Below are 14984 nucleotides of genomic sequence, written 5' to 3' on the forward strand. Positions count from 1 at the left end.
CGTTGTGGCGTTTACTCTGCCTCTGCCATTGGTTTGTGAATGTGTGCATCCATTAGGGATGGAGCTCGAAACCCTGATACCCGAAAAAAACCTGATAATAAGCTTATTGAGTACCCGGTGTCAATAAGCTTTGGGCTTATCAAGCGTGTTATCGAGCATAGCGACCCATGATGTCATGTTTAAACAATCAAGACAAGAGGCGATCAAGAGATAAATCAAATCACCCATGCTGGCACAAACATGTCTGTCTAAAAGTGTAGGTTTTTTTTTGGTTAAATAGATATGCATTTTCTGTTTATAAAGAGGTGAAGACACTGAAGATACATGGAGATGTTATCATTATTACAGGCAGCACTATTCATATAAAGCCATTTAACACGTATTGCACAAATGAATGGTTGTTTTAATGTTTAATGTTAGACAAACTTACAGTCACAACTGGCCAATAAAAAAAGATACTGGTTTTGTTCAGAATTTGTTGTCTTTCCACAAAATAATAGATACTGGTTCTGTTCAGAATTTGTCTTTCAACAAAATAATAGAAAATACTCGACAGTGGGATCGATTACAAACCGGCTCGATAAGCCTGATCGATAAGGTGCTCGTTATCAATAAAAATTAACGAGCTCCACTCCTAGTACTGTAACTGTATGCATGGGTGATAGTGAAGTAACACCGCAAAGCGCTCAGAAAGGTGCTTTATAAACACAGTACATTTACCATTTTACCGTTCACTTTTCCAGGTAGTTCTGCCAAAGAGGGCTGACCCGACTGAGCTCAAATCCATTTTTGAAAAGGTGAGAATTGTCATTTTTTTGTCACAAACCAAACACCATGATAATGTTTTTTCTTGCCACAATCTTTTATTATTACCACATGATTCAGCTACATTGACAAACGCTTAGCAATCCAACATGGGCGTCTGTAAAATGGGTTTTCTTCACCGTTGCAGTACGCCAGCGTCAAGAAGAACGATGAGTGCTTCATGTCACCGGAGGACTTTGTGGCGCGCTTCATCCACGCTCACACGGACCTCAAACTGTCCGACGATGGCACCGCTCTGCTCGCCGGGGTGGTGGACCAGAAGAAAGACGGGTAGGTGGTCGCACTGTTGGTTTTTGTCGACTTATGTCCGTCGACTACCTACTGTTGTGAACTCTTAAGTACTGGACCCTCGTCTGGTTTGACAGACAGGTAGTGTGTGCCGGCTGGGTGGTGTGTGACGATCCGGTTGAAGTATGCCTTTGGTATACGGCGACAGCGGTGGCGGGCCCGGGAGAACAATAACGCGACACGAGACAGTATCACGCTAAAGGTTCACACAGTTTATTACACACACACACAGGAACATTTATACAGCTGGATCATAATGACGTGACAACACTTGAGACATAATAACCGCTAACTGCAGCAAGGCTGACCTTGCTGTCTGAGATATCTCTCTTAGCTAACTATATAAAGTATGCTACAGTTCAGGCAGTACACAATACATATCAAGTACACTGTGTACTCACGTACAAGTACACAGCCATGGGCGATCAGATTATAACTCCTACTTTCACTGATGAAAACTACGTCAAGACGAAATAAAAACTGATGACTAAAACTATACAGATAATTTCGGATGAAAACGGATAAAAACTACACTGAAATGTTATCGAGGGACTATAGTGGACAAGAGATCATTTTGTGCTTGGTTGCGCTCGTGTTGTTGCACTCTGAAAATAGCCGATCTACAAGCGTCGTGCGCTTGTAGATCGGCTATTTTCAGCATGCAACCTAGTGTGAAACCTGCAATAGTGAGAGTGAGTGGCAAATCGAGTGGCAAAGTGAGTTTAAGGTCATTTAACGTTGTTTAATGCAATCAGATGGGACTTTTCTGTTTGGATGTATGGGTTGTCAAGGCCAGTCAGTAGGCGTTCCCGCATAACTTCTGGGTATGATGATGATGTCATGCGCATAACCTCTATTACAACACCACCAAGGCCCGCAGACAAAACGAATCAATTAAGTAGACTAAAATTGTATGATATTTAGTCGACTAAAACTAGACTAGCACTAAAACATTTTAGATGACTAAAATGTGACTAAAACTAAATTTTGTTTTATTCCAAAGTTTCCAAAACTTAATTAAACTCAGAAGGTACAAATTAAACCAAATGGTCAATTTTTTTGAAGTGTAAATTAAAGGTAGTGATATTTTTTGTTTAAAACAAAAAATATTTTGACAATTATTTTTGTCAAAAGCTATTATTTTTCTTTTTTTTAAGATGAGTTTTTTGGGGTTTTGATGCCTTTTTATTGATAGGGAACAGTAGTCAGACCGGAAAGGGGGAGTGACACGTGGCAAAGGTGGTCGGGCTCTGGAGTTGAACCCTTAATTGGCACGCCGTCAGGCTATAGGTTGAGCTAACCGTCCGGGCCTAAGCCACTATATTCACTATGGAGCAGTGGTTTTCAACCCTTTGCATATCAAGGTCCATTATTCATTCTGCACGTGAGCCACGGACCAACATTTGTCCACAATTCCATGCTGTATTGATGTACTAGCAGAGACAACAGGCAAACGTTGATCAAAATATCAATTCTTCTACGTGTTCTAATTGTGTAGACTTCTTCTAAATTACGTAATGCAGTTGTTTAAGAATAATGTAACTCTCGATATGAAAATACATTTTCAGGTAGGTGACGAAATTTCAGCCAATCAGGAGAGAGTAGCCATATTTGTCGGCTTAATTCTTTTAGTCTTCAGGCATTTCTACTTTTAATAAATTGTACTGTGGAGAAATGTTGCCTTACCGGAAACAGAAATCACATGTATTTCATGTTTACGTTTTAAAATATTATAGCAAATATAGCATTGCAAAAAGGAAGAAAAAAAAATCGGAACTGGAAAGTTTTCCCATTTATTTAAGTGTATTGGGCCATTTGAAACATGACATTCATGAACCATTATTTTGTGTCTATTTTCTGTATGAGGAATTAGTTAAGAAGGGATAGAGTAGATAGCATAGCAAGGAGATAAAGTGAGACGTAAGCTGGATTTGAAACCATGAACGTTCCCATTAGGTTTTTTATGCGGTTCAAATCCTAATAGGCCGAACCACCAGGATACCCCAAAGATTAGAAAAGCTCTAGTGAATTTGAATATCCATCTAGCCAGCTGTCAAAGTAAAACCTTGAGTGTTAATCTATCTCTGAACCACATACACCTGTGTATTCCGTTGCACATCATGAAGCTAAATTGATCTACAAGCTCACATTACTTCCTGTTGTGAGTGACACGTGAGCTTGTAGTTGTGCTATTTTATTGTATTAGCAGAATGCTCGCCTGTTATGACATTCCCAGAGAAGGGATATCACTCACGGGATTTGTACACGTTGCTGACTTCATCACAAAAGCCACATAAGTACATCATGGGTCCCTTTGATCATGCATGGCCATCTTTCTAGTATTAGTTAGCATTTTTATAAATACATTATTTTAGATGTCTTTCAAATGAATTATTGTGCAAATAAACATCAAGCCATCCACCAAAGGCCTCTTTTTCAAGTGTCCCCCCCCCCCCCCCCCCCCCCCCCCCACTCTTCTTTGTCGACTCACCCCAAATTTCACACTTCCCCCTCCCACTCAAACCCCCCATCACCCTGTTTTTTTTTTCTTTTTTTTTTTTACATTAATATGTATGTTTTTAATGATATGTAATGATGGGTAATACATTGTAAGGGTATTGAAGCCAAAAAAAAAAAGAAAAAAGAAAGGAAAGAACAACATATTGCTATGGAAACCACCCGGGCTCCTGCAAAGAGCAAAGTGCACATGGCTGCAGAGTTTCATATTTACGTCTGCTTTAAGTAGAACGTGGGGTGTGCGCTGTTGTGAGGCAAAGACACACACACACACACACACACACACACACACACACACACACACACACACACACACACACAGAGAGACACACACACGCGCACACACACGCACGCGCACACATGCACTGTAATTGGCCGTGCTATTCAGCAGCACTCCCATGCATTGTGTGGCTCTGGAGCGGGGATAAATGGAGCGACTGTGGCATGGGTGTTATTAAGGGGGTAAATCTATTAGGAACCCATTGCTCAAACTCTGTATCTAAAGCTCATTTTGGCTTCCGCGCAGGGGGATTTGAAATGACATCGGGGACCAAATGAAGAAGAGAAAAAATTAAATCATGTCTCTCTCTCTCTCATACTGACATCTCTTATATTCTTAAAAAAATAAATACAATAAAGAGCAAGGTTTTGATTTCGTTCCCCTGTTTGTTTGCGGTTGACATGATGACGGTATAAAGGGCCTTGTTATTACACTCTTGCTAAAATGTGTTCTGTGTTTTGTCTTTTTGTTGTTCTAAAATGTGAATAATTAGGTTAGACAATGCGACGGAGTGATTACGGACCGGAGTGTATATATGAACGGGAACAAAGAAAAACAATGGATATGCAGGCGCAGGGACGTCAGCGTCAGCCCCTTAATGCAAGCCGAACAACAAACACACATATGCATTGTTTTTCAAGCACCATGCCGCGCAAAGCGTCATGAAAAGAAAACACGAGCAAGAAAAACAAACCACTTTAGCCGCTGTATTTTGATTTTGCTCACAGCTCACATGCAAATAAGTCGTAAACAATAAACTTTGGTTGGGTATATATGCATGTATTTTTTTTTTCTTTCCTAAAGGTAATACCTGTGCTAAACTGCTCAGTTTTGCACAGGTATATAGGACAAGACTCTCATTTCAGCAAGATGAGTCGGGTGTAATGGAGTTCGGAGGGGGTCGTGTGTGTGCGTGCGCGAGCGCATAAAAAAGCTAAACGGTATCCAGGTCTGGAGAGTCGCGCGCAACAAATTCACGGGACCGTGCTGACGTAAATACGCTCCCCAGTGCTCTGCGCGAAAAACGCAGGTCTCATTGAAAATGAACTATAGGCGCGTTATATCACTTCACGTTTGAAAGGCCCTTGCTGCATTTCTCTCGCCACCTCCTCCTTGGCGGTGACTGTGTAAAATATATATATATATATATACTAAAGTAAATATATCTGTACTACTGCAATGTAGAACTACTCCGTTACAAGTAGAAGTGCTGTATTCAAATGTACTCGAGTAAAAGTACAAAAGTATCGGCATCAAAATGTACTTAAAGTACTCAAAGTAAAAGTACTCATATTGCAGAATGTCCCATTTCGCAAGTTCAAGATGTGTACACAATCTTTTTGAAATATAAGATCTACAAGCTCACGATGCGTCGCATGGCAACACATTGTGAGCTTGTAGATCTCCAAAGTAACTAGTAACTAAAGTTTTCAAATAATTGTAGTGTAGTAAAAGTACACATTTTGGCCCTGTAGATGTGGTGGAGTAGAAGTAAAAGTATTGGAGATTGGAAATACTCAAGTAAAGTACAAAATACCTCAAAAGAGTACAGTACTTAAGTAAATGTACTTAGTTACTTTACAGTTTACACCACTGGTGGTGGGATTGTGGAAGAAGGCGTTGTTGTGTCTGGGGCACTGTAGAGTTATTGGGACGCGTTTGCTGACTTATACCAAGAAGAATTAGATCAATTGACTCATCTTCCATCTCTTTCACACTGTCATCTCCTTTTGTTTTGTTGCATTCGCTCTGGAGTCTTCTGTCTTTCTTTCACCAGTCTCTCTCTCTCTCTCTCTCTCTCTCTCTCTCTCTCTCTCTCTCTCTCTCTCTCTCTCACCCCCCCCCCCCCTAACCTGGAACACAGAGCCCCCTCTTGTTTCTCTTTTCAAATCACCCACACAGGTCCTCTCCTCCATCTCTCCCACCCTGTTGAGAGTGTGAAAAATACCCAGGCACTGTACATTATAGACTCTTGAAAAGCATGGAGGAGAAAAAAAAAACTTTTAAGACTGCATGCTGGGAAAATTGCAGCCAGCGGGACTGCCATGGTGTATTGTATGTGGACCGAAAACCGGTGGGTGGTTCACCACCCTCTCTAAACAACGATAGCGCAGATATATATGCCACGGTCCTGTGCATGTTGTGGATGTGCATGCACGGCTGTGCGTGTGTGTGTGTGTGTGTGTCACCTGACGCTTGGTTGGGGCCAGGAGAGTGGATGGCCCGTGTCGTCGGCAACAACAACGGCTATAGGATGCCAGAGAGACGAGGGCTTATTGACGTCGCTCAACCAACCCCCCCCCTCCCCCCCCCCCCTCCCTTTACCATTAAGCTAGCAGAGCGGTAGGCCCGCCGCCTCGCCCTGAACCAACACCATGCACTTACGCTGCTGGTAAACAACACTTCCAGACCCCCCCCCCCCCCCCCCGGACTCTCTTGTGTTTCTGAAGGAGCCTATATATATATATATATATATATATATATATCACCGGCAGGGGCATGACAGAGACAGGATGAAGAAGAACAAAGCTCTCAGGAAAAAAAACAAGGTGTCAGATCGCAGACCGGACTGTAGTCGGCACTATAGAACAATGGAAATCTTTCAGAGTCGTTCGCTCGACTGGAGATGTTTTCCTCTCGCATGTACGCTGAGGTTTTTTGCGCGAGTGCCGGTCCTATCCGAGTCTCGCACGGTTCCATAGATGACACCGCAGGAATACGAGAATACACGTCACGGGGGGCCCGGCGGTTGTAGTCAATTTAAAGACACAAACAAATCCCAGGGAATGATGCATTAAGTACTGTATACTCTGGAATGATGCATTAAGTACTGTAATACTCTAGAATGATGCATTAAGTACTGTAATACTCTAGAATGATGCATTAAGTACTGTAATACTCTAGAATGATGCATTAAGTACTGTAATACTCTAGAATGATGCATTAAGTACTGTAATACTCTAGAATGATGCATTAAGTACTGTAATACTCTGTGGACTTGGGCTGCTGTATCACATCAGCCCCGTTGTGTGCACAGTCCGACAGACGACATTGTTGTTTTCGTCGACTAAAACGAAGATGAAACATGTTCGTCGACTACCTTTTTTCACTGACAAAAAAACGAAATAAAAACTCAGCCATGATGACTAAGACTAAGTAAATATGCTGTCGATTTCGTCAACAAATAAAAACTAGACTAAATGCTAGGAAGGGACTAGTGGACAAAAGATCCAGTACAAGTCATTTTACACTTGGTTGCATGCTGAAAATAGCCAATCTACTATTTTCAGCAAGTGTAAAATCAGCCATTACGACGGCGTCAAGGCCCGCCTTGACGACTAAATCAACTTTAGTTGACTAAAATCGTGTGATATTTAGTCGACTAAAACTAGACTATAACACTAAAACATTCCGGGTGACCAAAATGTGACCGAAACTAAATGAAAACGATTGAAGAGACTATCAAAATGTTGCTGCCAAAGACAACAGTGCAGTCCGCCCATTGCAGTCTGACTGTGTACACATACTGTATAGACTAGAGGAAAGCCTGGAGACATGCCATGGCCAGTTGATGGTTGGGAGATGCCGTCTGTTGATTTGATTATTGCGCGTCTCAATGGGGTCGGCGCTGCATGCTATAGTCGAGCGATGGCTTCCCCTCCTCCCATCGTAATTGTTTTGTAGTCGTCATGGCGCTGCTAATCAACCATCATGAGCTTCATCCTTGGCTAGAGAGCTGAGTGGGCGTGTGTCTGTGTCTGTGTGTGTGTGTGTGTGTGTGTGTGTGTGTGTGTGTGTGTGTGTGTGTGTGTGTGTACGGCGTATGCCAGTATGTGTTAACAGTGTGTACTGTGTACTGTATGTACAAATGCACATTACGTACACAAATACAGTACTGTATTTGTGTACGTAATGTGCCCACGTGTATCTATTTCAGTGGTTTTCAACCCTGTTCATATCAAGGTCCATTATTTATTATTTACCTCTCAGACCCAAAACCTTTAACACATTGTGTGCCCACACAACACTTAAAAAAAAGAAGAAAACCCAGGGTGCCCATTTCTTTGACATATATATATATTTTTTTATAAAAACCTTTTTTTTGCAAAGACGTCCACAGTCGTCTTGGGCACCCCATACGGGGTACTTCCCAGCACGTCTGTGGAGACAATCTTAACCCATTCTGAACTGATTCTAAAAATGTCTTCTACATCCTGACAGTTTTCTGAAAAAGCTATATGTTTCTATGTCAGTCGTTCTTCGATTTTTCAAAAATAGCAGACCTACAAGCTCGTAGCGCGCCACTCGGTGGCGCGCTACGAGCTTGTAGGTCTGCTATTTTTCAATAGCTAAAGCATAGCATAATGGGTTCCCGCCCAAAATGTGTTCATATTTAGTTGCCGTTGGATAAGATTTTGTCTACAATTCCATGCTGTATAGATGTTGGTACGATAGGTGAGACGACAGGCAAATGATACATTATTAAAAAAAAAAATCTACATTCTCTAGAAGTGCAGACTTCTTGTAAATTAACTTAATGTATAGCTGTTTAACAATAATGTAACTCTTGAGAGTGTAAAATGAAATGGGGATCCATTTGGTTTCATTTTACACTCAAACGAGTTAAAGATCTAACAAGGGTCCATTTGGTTACCAGCTACTCTCCATCATTTAGCTGGGCTGGGGACCACCTGGAACCCCCTCAAGGACCACTGGTGGTCTCCGGACCACAGGTTGAAAACCACTGAAACTATTTCATGTTTATGAGAGTATGCTATGAGCAGGTACAAGTACTGTATATGCGTGTATATTTTACGGTAACGCCTCCTGGATCTTGTCTGGTCTCGCGGTCTTAACCCATTTTGGGGCGGGAACCCATTTTTGGTGTTAGCATCATGCTATGCTTTAGCTATTGAAAAATAGCAGATCTACAAGCTCATAGCGCGCCACCGAGTGGCGCGCTACGAGCTTGTAGGTCTTGTAGGTCTTTGAAAAATCAACATAGAAACATAGCTTTTTCAGGAAACTGTCAGGATGTAGAAGACATTTTTAGAATGTGATCAACTCCATAGCCAGGTCTGACGTGCGCCGACTAGCCTGTATAGCCACCAGCACCAACCTCCAGGTTCAGGTTCAGGTTCAGGTTTATTTGTCATTTGTATAGATACAGAGTATACATACAATGAAATTTGTTTTGCTCAGAGCACTCACAGTCTTACATACACAGGACATAAACAAACATCTATAGTGCAAGAAAAGACAAAAAACAGGAAAAGAAAAGTGCAAGTGAAGTGAAGTGCAATACAGTTCAAGTTCAGCTGTTCAGCAGCCTGACTGCCTGGGGGTAAAAACTGTTACTGAGACGGGTGGTACGAGATTTGATGCTCTGGTAGCGTTTTTTGGAGGGGAGTAATTTGAACAGGGTATTTGCGGGGTGGCTGGTGTCTTCCATGATGTTATGGGCTTTTTTCATACAGAGAGTGGTGTAGATGTTATGGAGACTGGGTAATTCTGTAGTGCCGATGATTTTAGCTGCTGTTTTAATGGTCCTCTGCAACCTATTGCAATCCTTTTTTTTTTTTTAAGATATTTTTTTTGCGGCTTACGCCTTTTATTGATTTTTTTTAAGGGACAGACAGTAGGCTGACAGGAAACGGGAGAGAGATGGGGGGATGACATGCGGTAAAGGCCGTGTCGGGTCCGGGAGTCGAACCCGCGGCACACCGCGACTGGATCACCAGTCCGGTGCCCAGACCGTTACGCTACGGCCTGGGCCAACCTATTGCAATCCTGAGCGGTCGTGTTACCGTACCACACTGTGATACAGCCAGTTAAGACACTTTCAATTATACAGCGATAAAAGTTCACTAGTCCTTTTGTACTTAAGCCAAATCTTTTAAGGCGCCTCAGAAAGTACAGTCACTGCTGCGCCTTCTTGAGGATGTACTCGTTGTTGAGTGACCATGTGAATGTGTCTGTGAGCCGTAGCGCCGTCTACTTCCCGTCGCCAAAGAATGTCCGCCCGCGTCTGATATAGGAACGCTCATTGTTTAAGTATAATGCTCATATCACTGCCGATACTGGCTTTGTCCTTAACAGCTGATGATTGGCGAAGTGCGGTGGTGTGCTTCTGTACCCTCTGCCCCCCCCCCCGTTCTTTAAACTGCCTGGCTAGTTAATACAGCAATTAGTCTCACGATTTAAATGTATTTTCTATTTTCGAGCGCCACGGGCAGATACATGTTATTCCCACTGGATTGATGTGTACGTGTCTGATGTGCATTTTATCTGCTTTCTCTATCTATCTCTATCTCTATCTCTCTCTCCCCCCAACACATACACATACACACACACACACACACACACACACACACACACACACACACACACACACACACACACACACACACACACACACACACACACACACACACACACACACACACACACACACACACACAGACACAGACACACACACACACACACACACACACACACACACACACACACACACACACACACACACACACACACACACACACACACACACACTCTCTCTCTCTCCTCTGAATTTCATCAGTAACATAATTAATTAGCGCGGCCGGCACAAAAATGTAATCATTGCTACACACCCCCACCTCCATAAATTGAAATAGATTTAATAGGTAGATGCTCAGGGACCGCTCGTTAGCGCTGACCCCCCCCCCTCCTGTAATTATCCTATCCATTTGTGAAATTCATAATGGACTGGAGGGGACTCTGGACAGATTTAGGACTAGATTGTGTCCTCACTGCTCTCGCATTGGGGGTCCCAGTGGGTTCATATACAGATTATACACCCACCTGTATTATTCTTGTCATGTTGATTATGATACATTTTTATTTATTTTTGTTATTGATGAATACAACACTAAGACTTGGGGCAAAATAGGCGCACGCAAAACATACTAGTATGCGCCCAAACAGCTACTCTAGTACAGTGGTTTCAAAACCCTTTTAATATCGAGGCCCATTATTTATTCTGTATTTGAGCCACAGACCACCATTTGATGACATTAAAGCCTCGCAGAGTCGCAGACCCTGAACTAAGGGATATTTTGTTATTGTTGGATAAAGTTTTTTCCACAATTCCATGCTGTATTGAACTATTGATGTTGGTACCATATAGGATGGATAACTCGAGAATTCGGTTTCATTTTACACTCAAGAGTTAAAGGAACTATAAGGGTCCATTTGGTTACCAACTCTCCATCATGTAGCTTGGGGACCACCTGGAACCCCCTCAAGGACCACTGGTGGTCCCCCACTAGACCACTGGTTGAAAACCACTGCTCTGGTAGGGTCTTTATTTACTAACAGTGTTGATGAGGCTAATTCCAGTGCATCTATAGGCTATACCGCTCAACGTCTTTCCTGTGCGCCTTGGCCCATTTAGACATTTCACTACGGTTCATATTGTATTAACCCATTTAGACATTTCACTACGGTTCATATTGTATTAACCCATTTAGACATTTCACTACGGTTCATATTGTATTAACCCATTTAGACATTTCACTACGGTTCATATTGTATTAACCCATTTAGACATTTCACTACGGTTCATATTGTATTAACCCATTTAGACTCGACGATTCTACAAATGCCTTATACATCATGACCGTTTTCTGAAAAACCCATGTTTCTGTGTCAGTCGTTGTCAACGACATTTTCATGTCAATGCCCCCGAAAATATATGTATTTGGCCGCCGACTCCCATCTGAAAATATGTTGTTCCAGGGACCCTCCCAGAAGCAAAGATATGAGTTCAAAACGTTTGCTCTGAAATAATATATATCCAAAGATTTCCGCCACTTTTAGAAAAATATCAGATCTACAGGCTCGTCGTAGCGCGGCCCTCGGTGGCCACGCTATGAGCTTGTAGCTATAGAAAACAGCTAAAGTATAACATAATGCTTAAAACGCCAAAAGGGGTTCCCGTCCTGAATAGGTTAAGTTTATATTAAAGGATTTCCCTTATAGTTGCTTTCCAGCTAACTCCCCTGCCTGTCCACTTTGTTTAAAATGGCACAGCGAGAAATATATATCGTTATTCTTTTCCCAGGCTGTGCCAGCTGCCAGGGTAGACGGGCGGCATACGCTGAGCTTTAAAAAATAAACCTTATTTTCATACAGTCATGGTGACTGAGTTTATGACATTAGAAGTGGAATAATACGCTGCTGCGCTAAATGACTTGTTGGATTATCCTCACATCTGAACGATAACGCTGTTGCAAGCGTGCCAGTTTGCTACTGTGTGATTAGAAACCCCGGTCACATCATATTTTGGGTATTCACAAATTGTCTGCTTCTGACGGAATATTCCGTCATATACAATCAACCGTGCTTATGACGGAATGCTCCGTCATATAAGCTTTTTTAATGATATGAAACGGGATCGCTGTAGTCAATTCCTTTTTTTTGCAAGCGCTCCTATAGACGGCTATGTGTGTCCCTGGGTCTCTAGGTCTGTCCCTGGCTGGGTGGCTGGGTGGCTGATCCGTTGTATCGTGGCACACTTGAAGAAGTGTGTACTGTGTTGTATTTTTGTATTGAGTAAATCATTTGTGTCTGTTTCGGGAGCAAGGAGAAGTACATTCTCTTTCTACAGCACCGCCACCCAAGCGTGGAATGCCCCGACCCCCTCCTCCCTCAAAAAAATGCAAATCACTTGCGTCTTTTAAAACGGGCCTGAAAATCCACCTTTCAGCAGGCCCAAGGGAGAGGAAATGATCCCCCTCCCCCCTTTTCCCCTCATTGTATATACAGTGTTTTTATTTTTTACTGTGTTGTCATGGGTTTATTATTATTATTTTTTTTTACCTATGATGATATTGAATCTTATTGTTGTTCTTCATGTCATGTGTATGAATTGATTACATAGGACCTCAGACCTCCCTTTTTGACTGTACTCTATTGCTGTTTTTACATTCTGTCTAATATACTATTCAATCAATCAATGTCTATGGTTGTGGACACTGGACTACTTTGGGTTTTCAGTAGGGTGCCACAGGTTGTTAGAAGAGCATGTCCTGAGACCTGACAGTATTTAACCCTATAGCTCTTTTTAACCTCAATCTTCTCTGTGTTTCTCCTATCCACCTGTCTCAGGCTGATTAACTTCCAGGAGTTTGTTGCGTTTGAGTCGGTGCTCTGCGCCCCAGATGCCCTCTTCATGGTGGCGTTCCTGTTGTTTGACAAAACGGGCAACGGCATGGTCACATTTGGTAAGTACTGTAGCCCCCCTGCGTCCATGCCTCGGACCAACGGCCCGACTAAACCAGAGTTGCCAACTTCTGTTATGTACTGTAGGTAGCAGGGGGTGGACAACTTTGAAGCTGGAGAGGGCCGCTGGAGAGGGCCGCTATAGCTTCACACTCACTCAAGAGGGCCGCTATAGTTCCACACTCACTCCAGAGGGCCACTATAGTTCCACACTCAATCCAGAGGGCCACTATAGTTCCACACTCACTCCAGAGGGCCGCTATAGCTTCACACTCACTCCAGAGGGCCGCTATAGTTCCACACTCACTCCAGAGGGCCACTATAGTTCCACACTCGCCGCTATAGCTTCACACTCACTCCAGAGGGCCGCTATAGTTCCACACTCACTCCAGAGGGCCACTATAGTTCCACACTCACTCCAGAGGGCCACTATAGTTCCACACTCACTCCAGAGGGCCACTATAGTTCCACACTCACTCCAGAGGGCCACTATAGTTCCACACTCACTCCAGAGGGCCACTATAGTTCCACACTCACTCAAGAGGGCCGCTATAGTTCCACACTCACTCCAGAGGGCCGCTATAGTTCCACACTCACTCCAGAGGGCCGCTATAGTTCCACACTCACTCCAGAGGGCCGCTATAGTTCCACACTCACTCCAGAGGGCCACTATAGTTCCACACTCACTCCAGAGGTATGCATATTACTGTCGTAACAAAAATAGCCGATCTACAAGCTCAAAACGCGTCGCACTGCGACACGTTTTGAGCTTGTAGGTTTTGTATTTTTGCTATATTTTAATTGAAAACCATATTTATTTATTTTTTGAACCGGAATCCTGGAAAACTTTTTTTTCTAATTTCAAATTCATTTAGTTATATTATATTAACTTTATGAACTTAAATGCAAATCTAGTCATTAATATAGACTGAAGTAATTAAAAAGGGTCATGTTTGCATGTTTGGAAATCAATACTATTATCAGTATTACGACATTAACTGCATTGCATTTATCAGGGGAACATTAGTAAGTCATAACGACCCAACCCCCAGGTCCTATATACTTGCAGGAGGTCCGTGATTATATTTGACAAAAATGTCCACTTCAATCTCGACGGGGTGCGAATTAATTACGATTGAGACTCGAGTTCCTAAACTCACAGTCAAGTGGGTCTTAAATGATACGTGACAGCGCGGGGTTAAAGCTGCGTAGCGGGGCCCAGGTTTCTTCATGGCTCTACTACTACGCTTGGAAGGGGGGAGAAAAAAAAAGGTTGCTGTCTGTCTGTCTGTCTGAGCCTCTGCAGCCAGTAGAAGACACAGAGACACTGAACATGAGCCCCAAATTATAGCCTTACTAAAGAAACAAAAACAAACCAACAGAGCGACCTGTTTCTTATTACCAAACGCGCTGCGTCGCCGAATGAGCACAGAGAAGAGAGAGAGAGAGAGAGAGAGGAGAGAGAGAGAGAAGAGAGAGAGAGAGAGAGAGAGAGAGATGAGAGAGAGAGAGAGAGAGAGAGAGAGAGAGAGAGAGAGAGAGAGAGAGAGAGAGAGAGAGAGAGAGAGAGAGAGAGAGAGAGAGAGAGAGAGAGAGAGAGAGAGAGAGAGAGAGAAGAGATGAGATGAGAAGAGAGAGAGGAGAAGAGGAGAGAGAGAGAGAGAGAGAGAGAGAGAGGAGAAGAGGAGAGAGAGAGAATTTCTTTGACAAAATCTGAGAATTGAGGGATGGCAAGAGAGAACGAGAGGCAATTTTTTATTTCAGTCAGACTAGTACTTTTTGGGATCGAGACAGCTCCGCCGCATGGGCT

General features: G+C 42.9%; 1 protein-coding gene across 1 annotated transcript in view; it reads left to right on the plus strand.

Moving 5' to 3' along the window:
- The window catches only part of slc25a13 (solute carrier family 25 member 13), a gene marked incomplete at both ends in the record, with an annotated part of 110409 nt that overhangs the window by 10020 nt on the left and 85405 nt on the right, over positions 1 to 14984 (plus strand). The window contains 3 exon segments of the mRNA XM_083770339.1: positions 744 to 797; positions 953 to 1095; positions 13061 to 13176. Of these exon segments, the coding sequence (XP_083626465.1) occupies positions 744 to 797; positions 953 to 1095; positions 13061 to 13176 (313 nt within the window).

Source organism: Protomyctophum parallelum, assembly GCF_964188405.1.
Source record: "Protomyctophum parallelum genome assembly, chromosome: 1".
In the NCBI taxonomy this organism is placed as follows: Eukaryota; Metazoa; Chordata; class Actinopteri; order Myctophiformes; family Myctophidae; genus Protomyctophum; species Protomyctophum parallelum.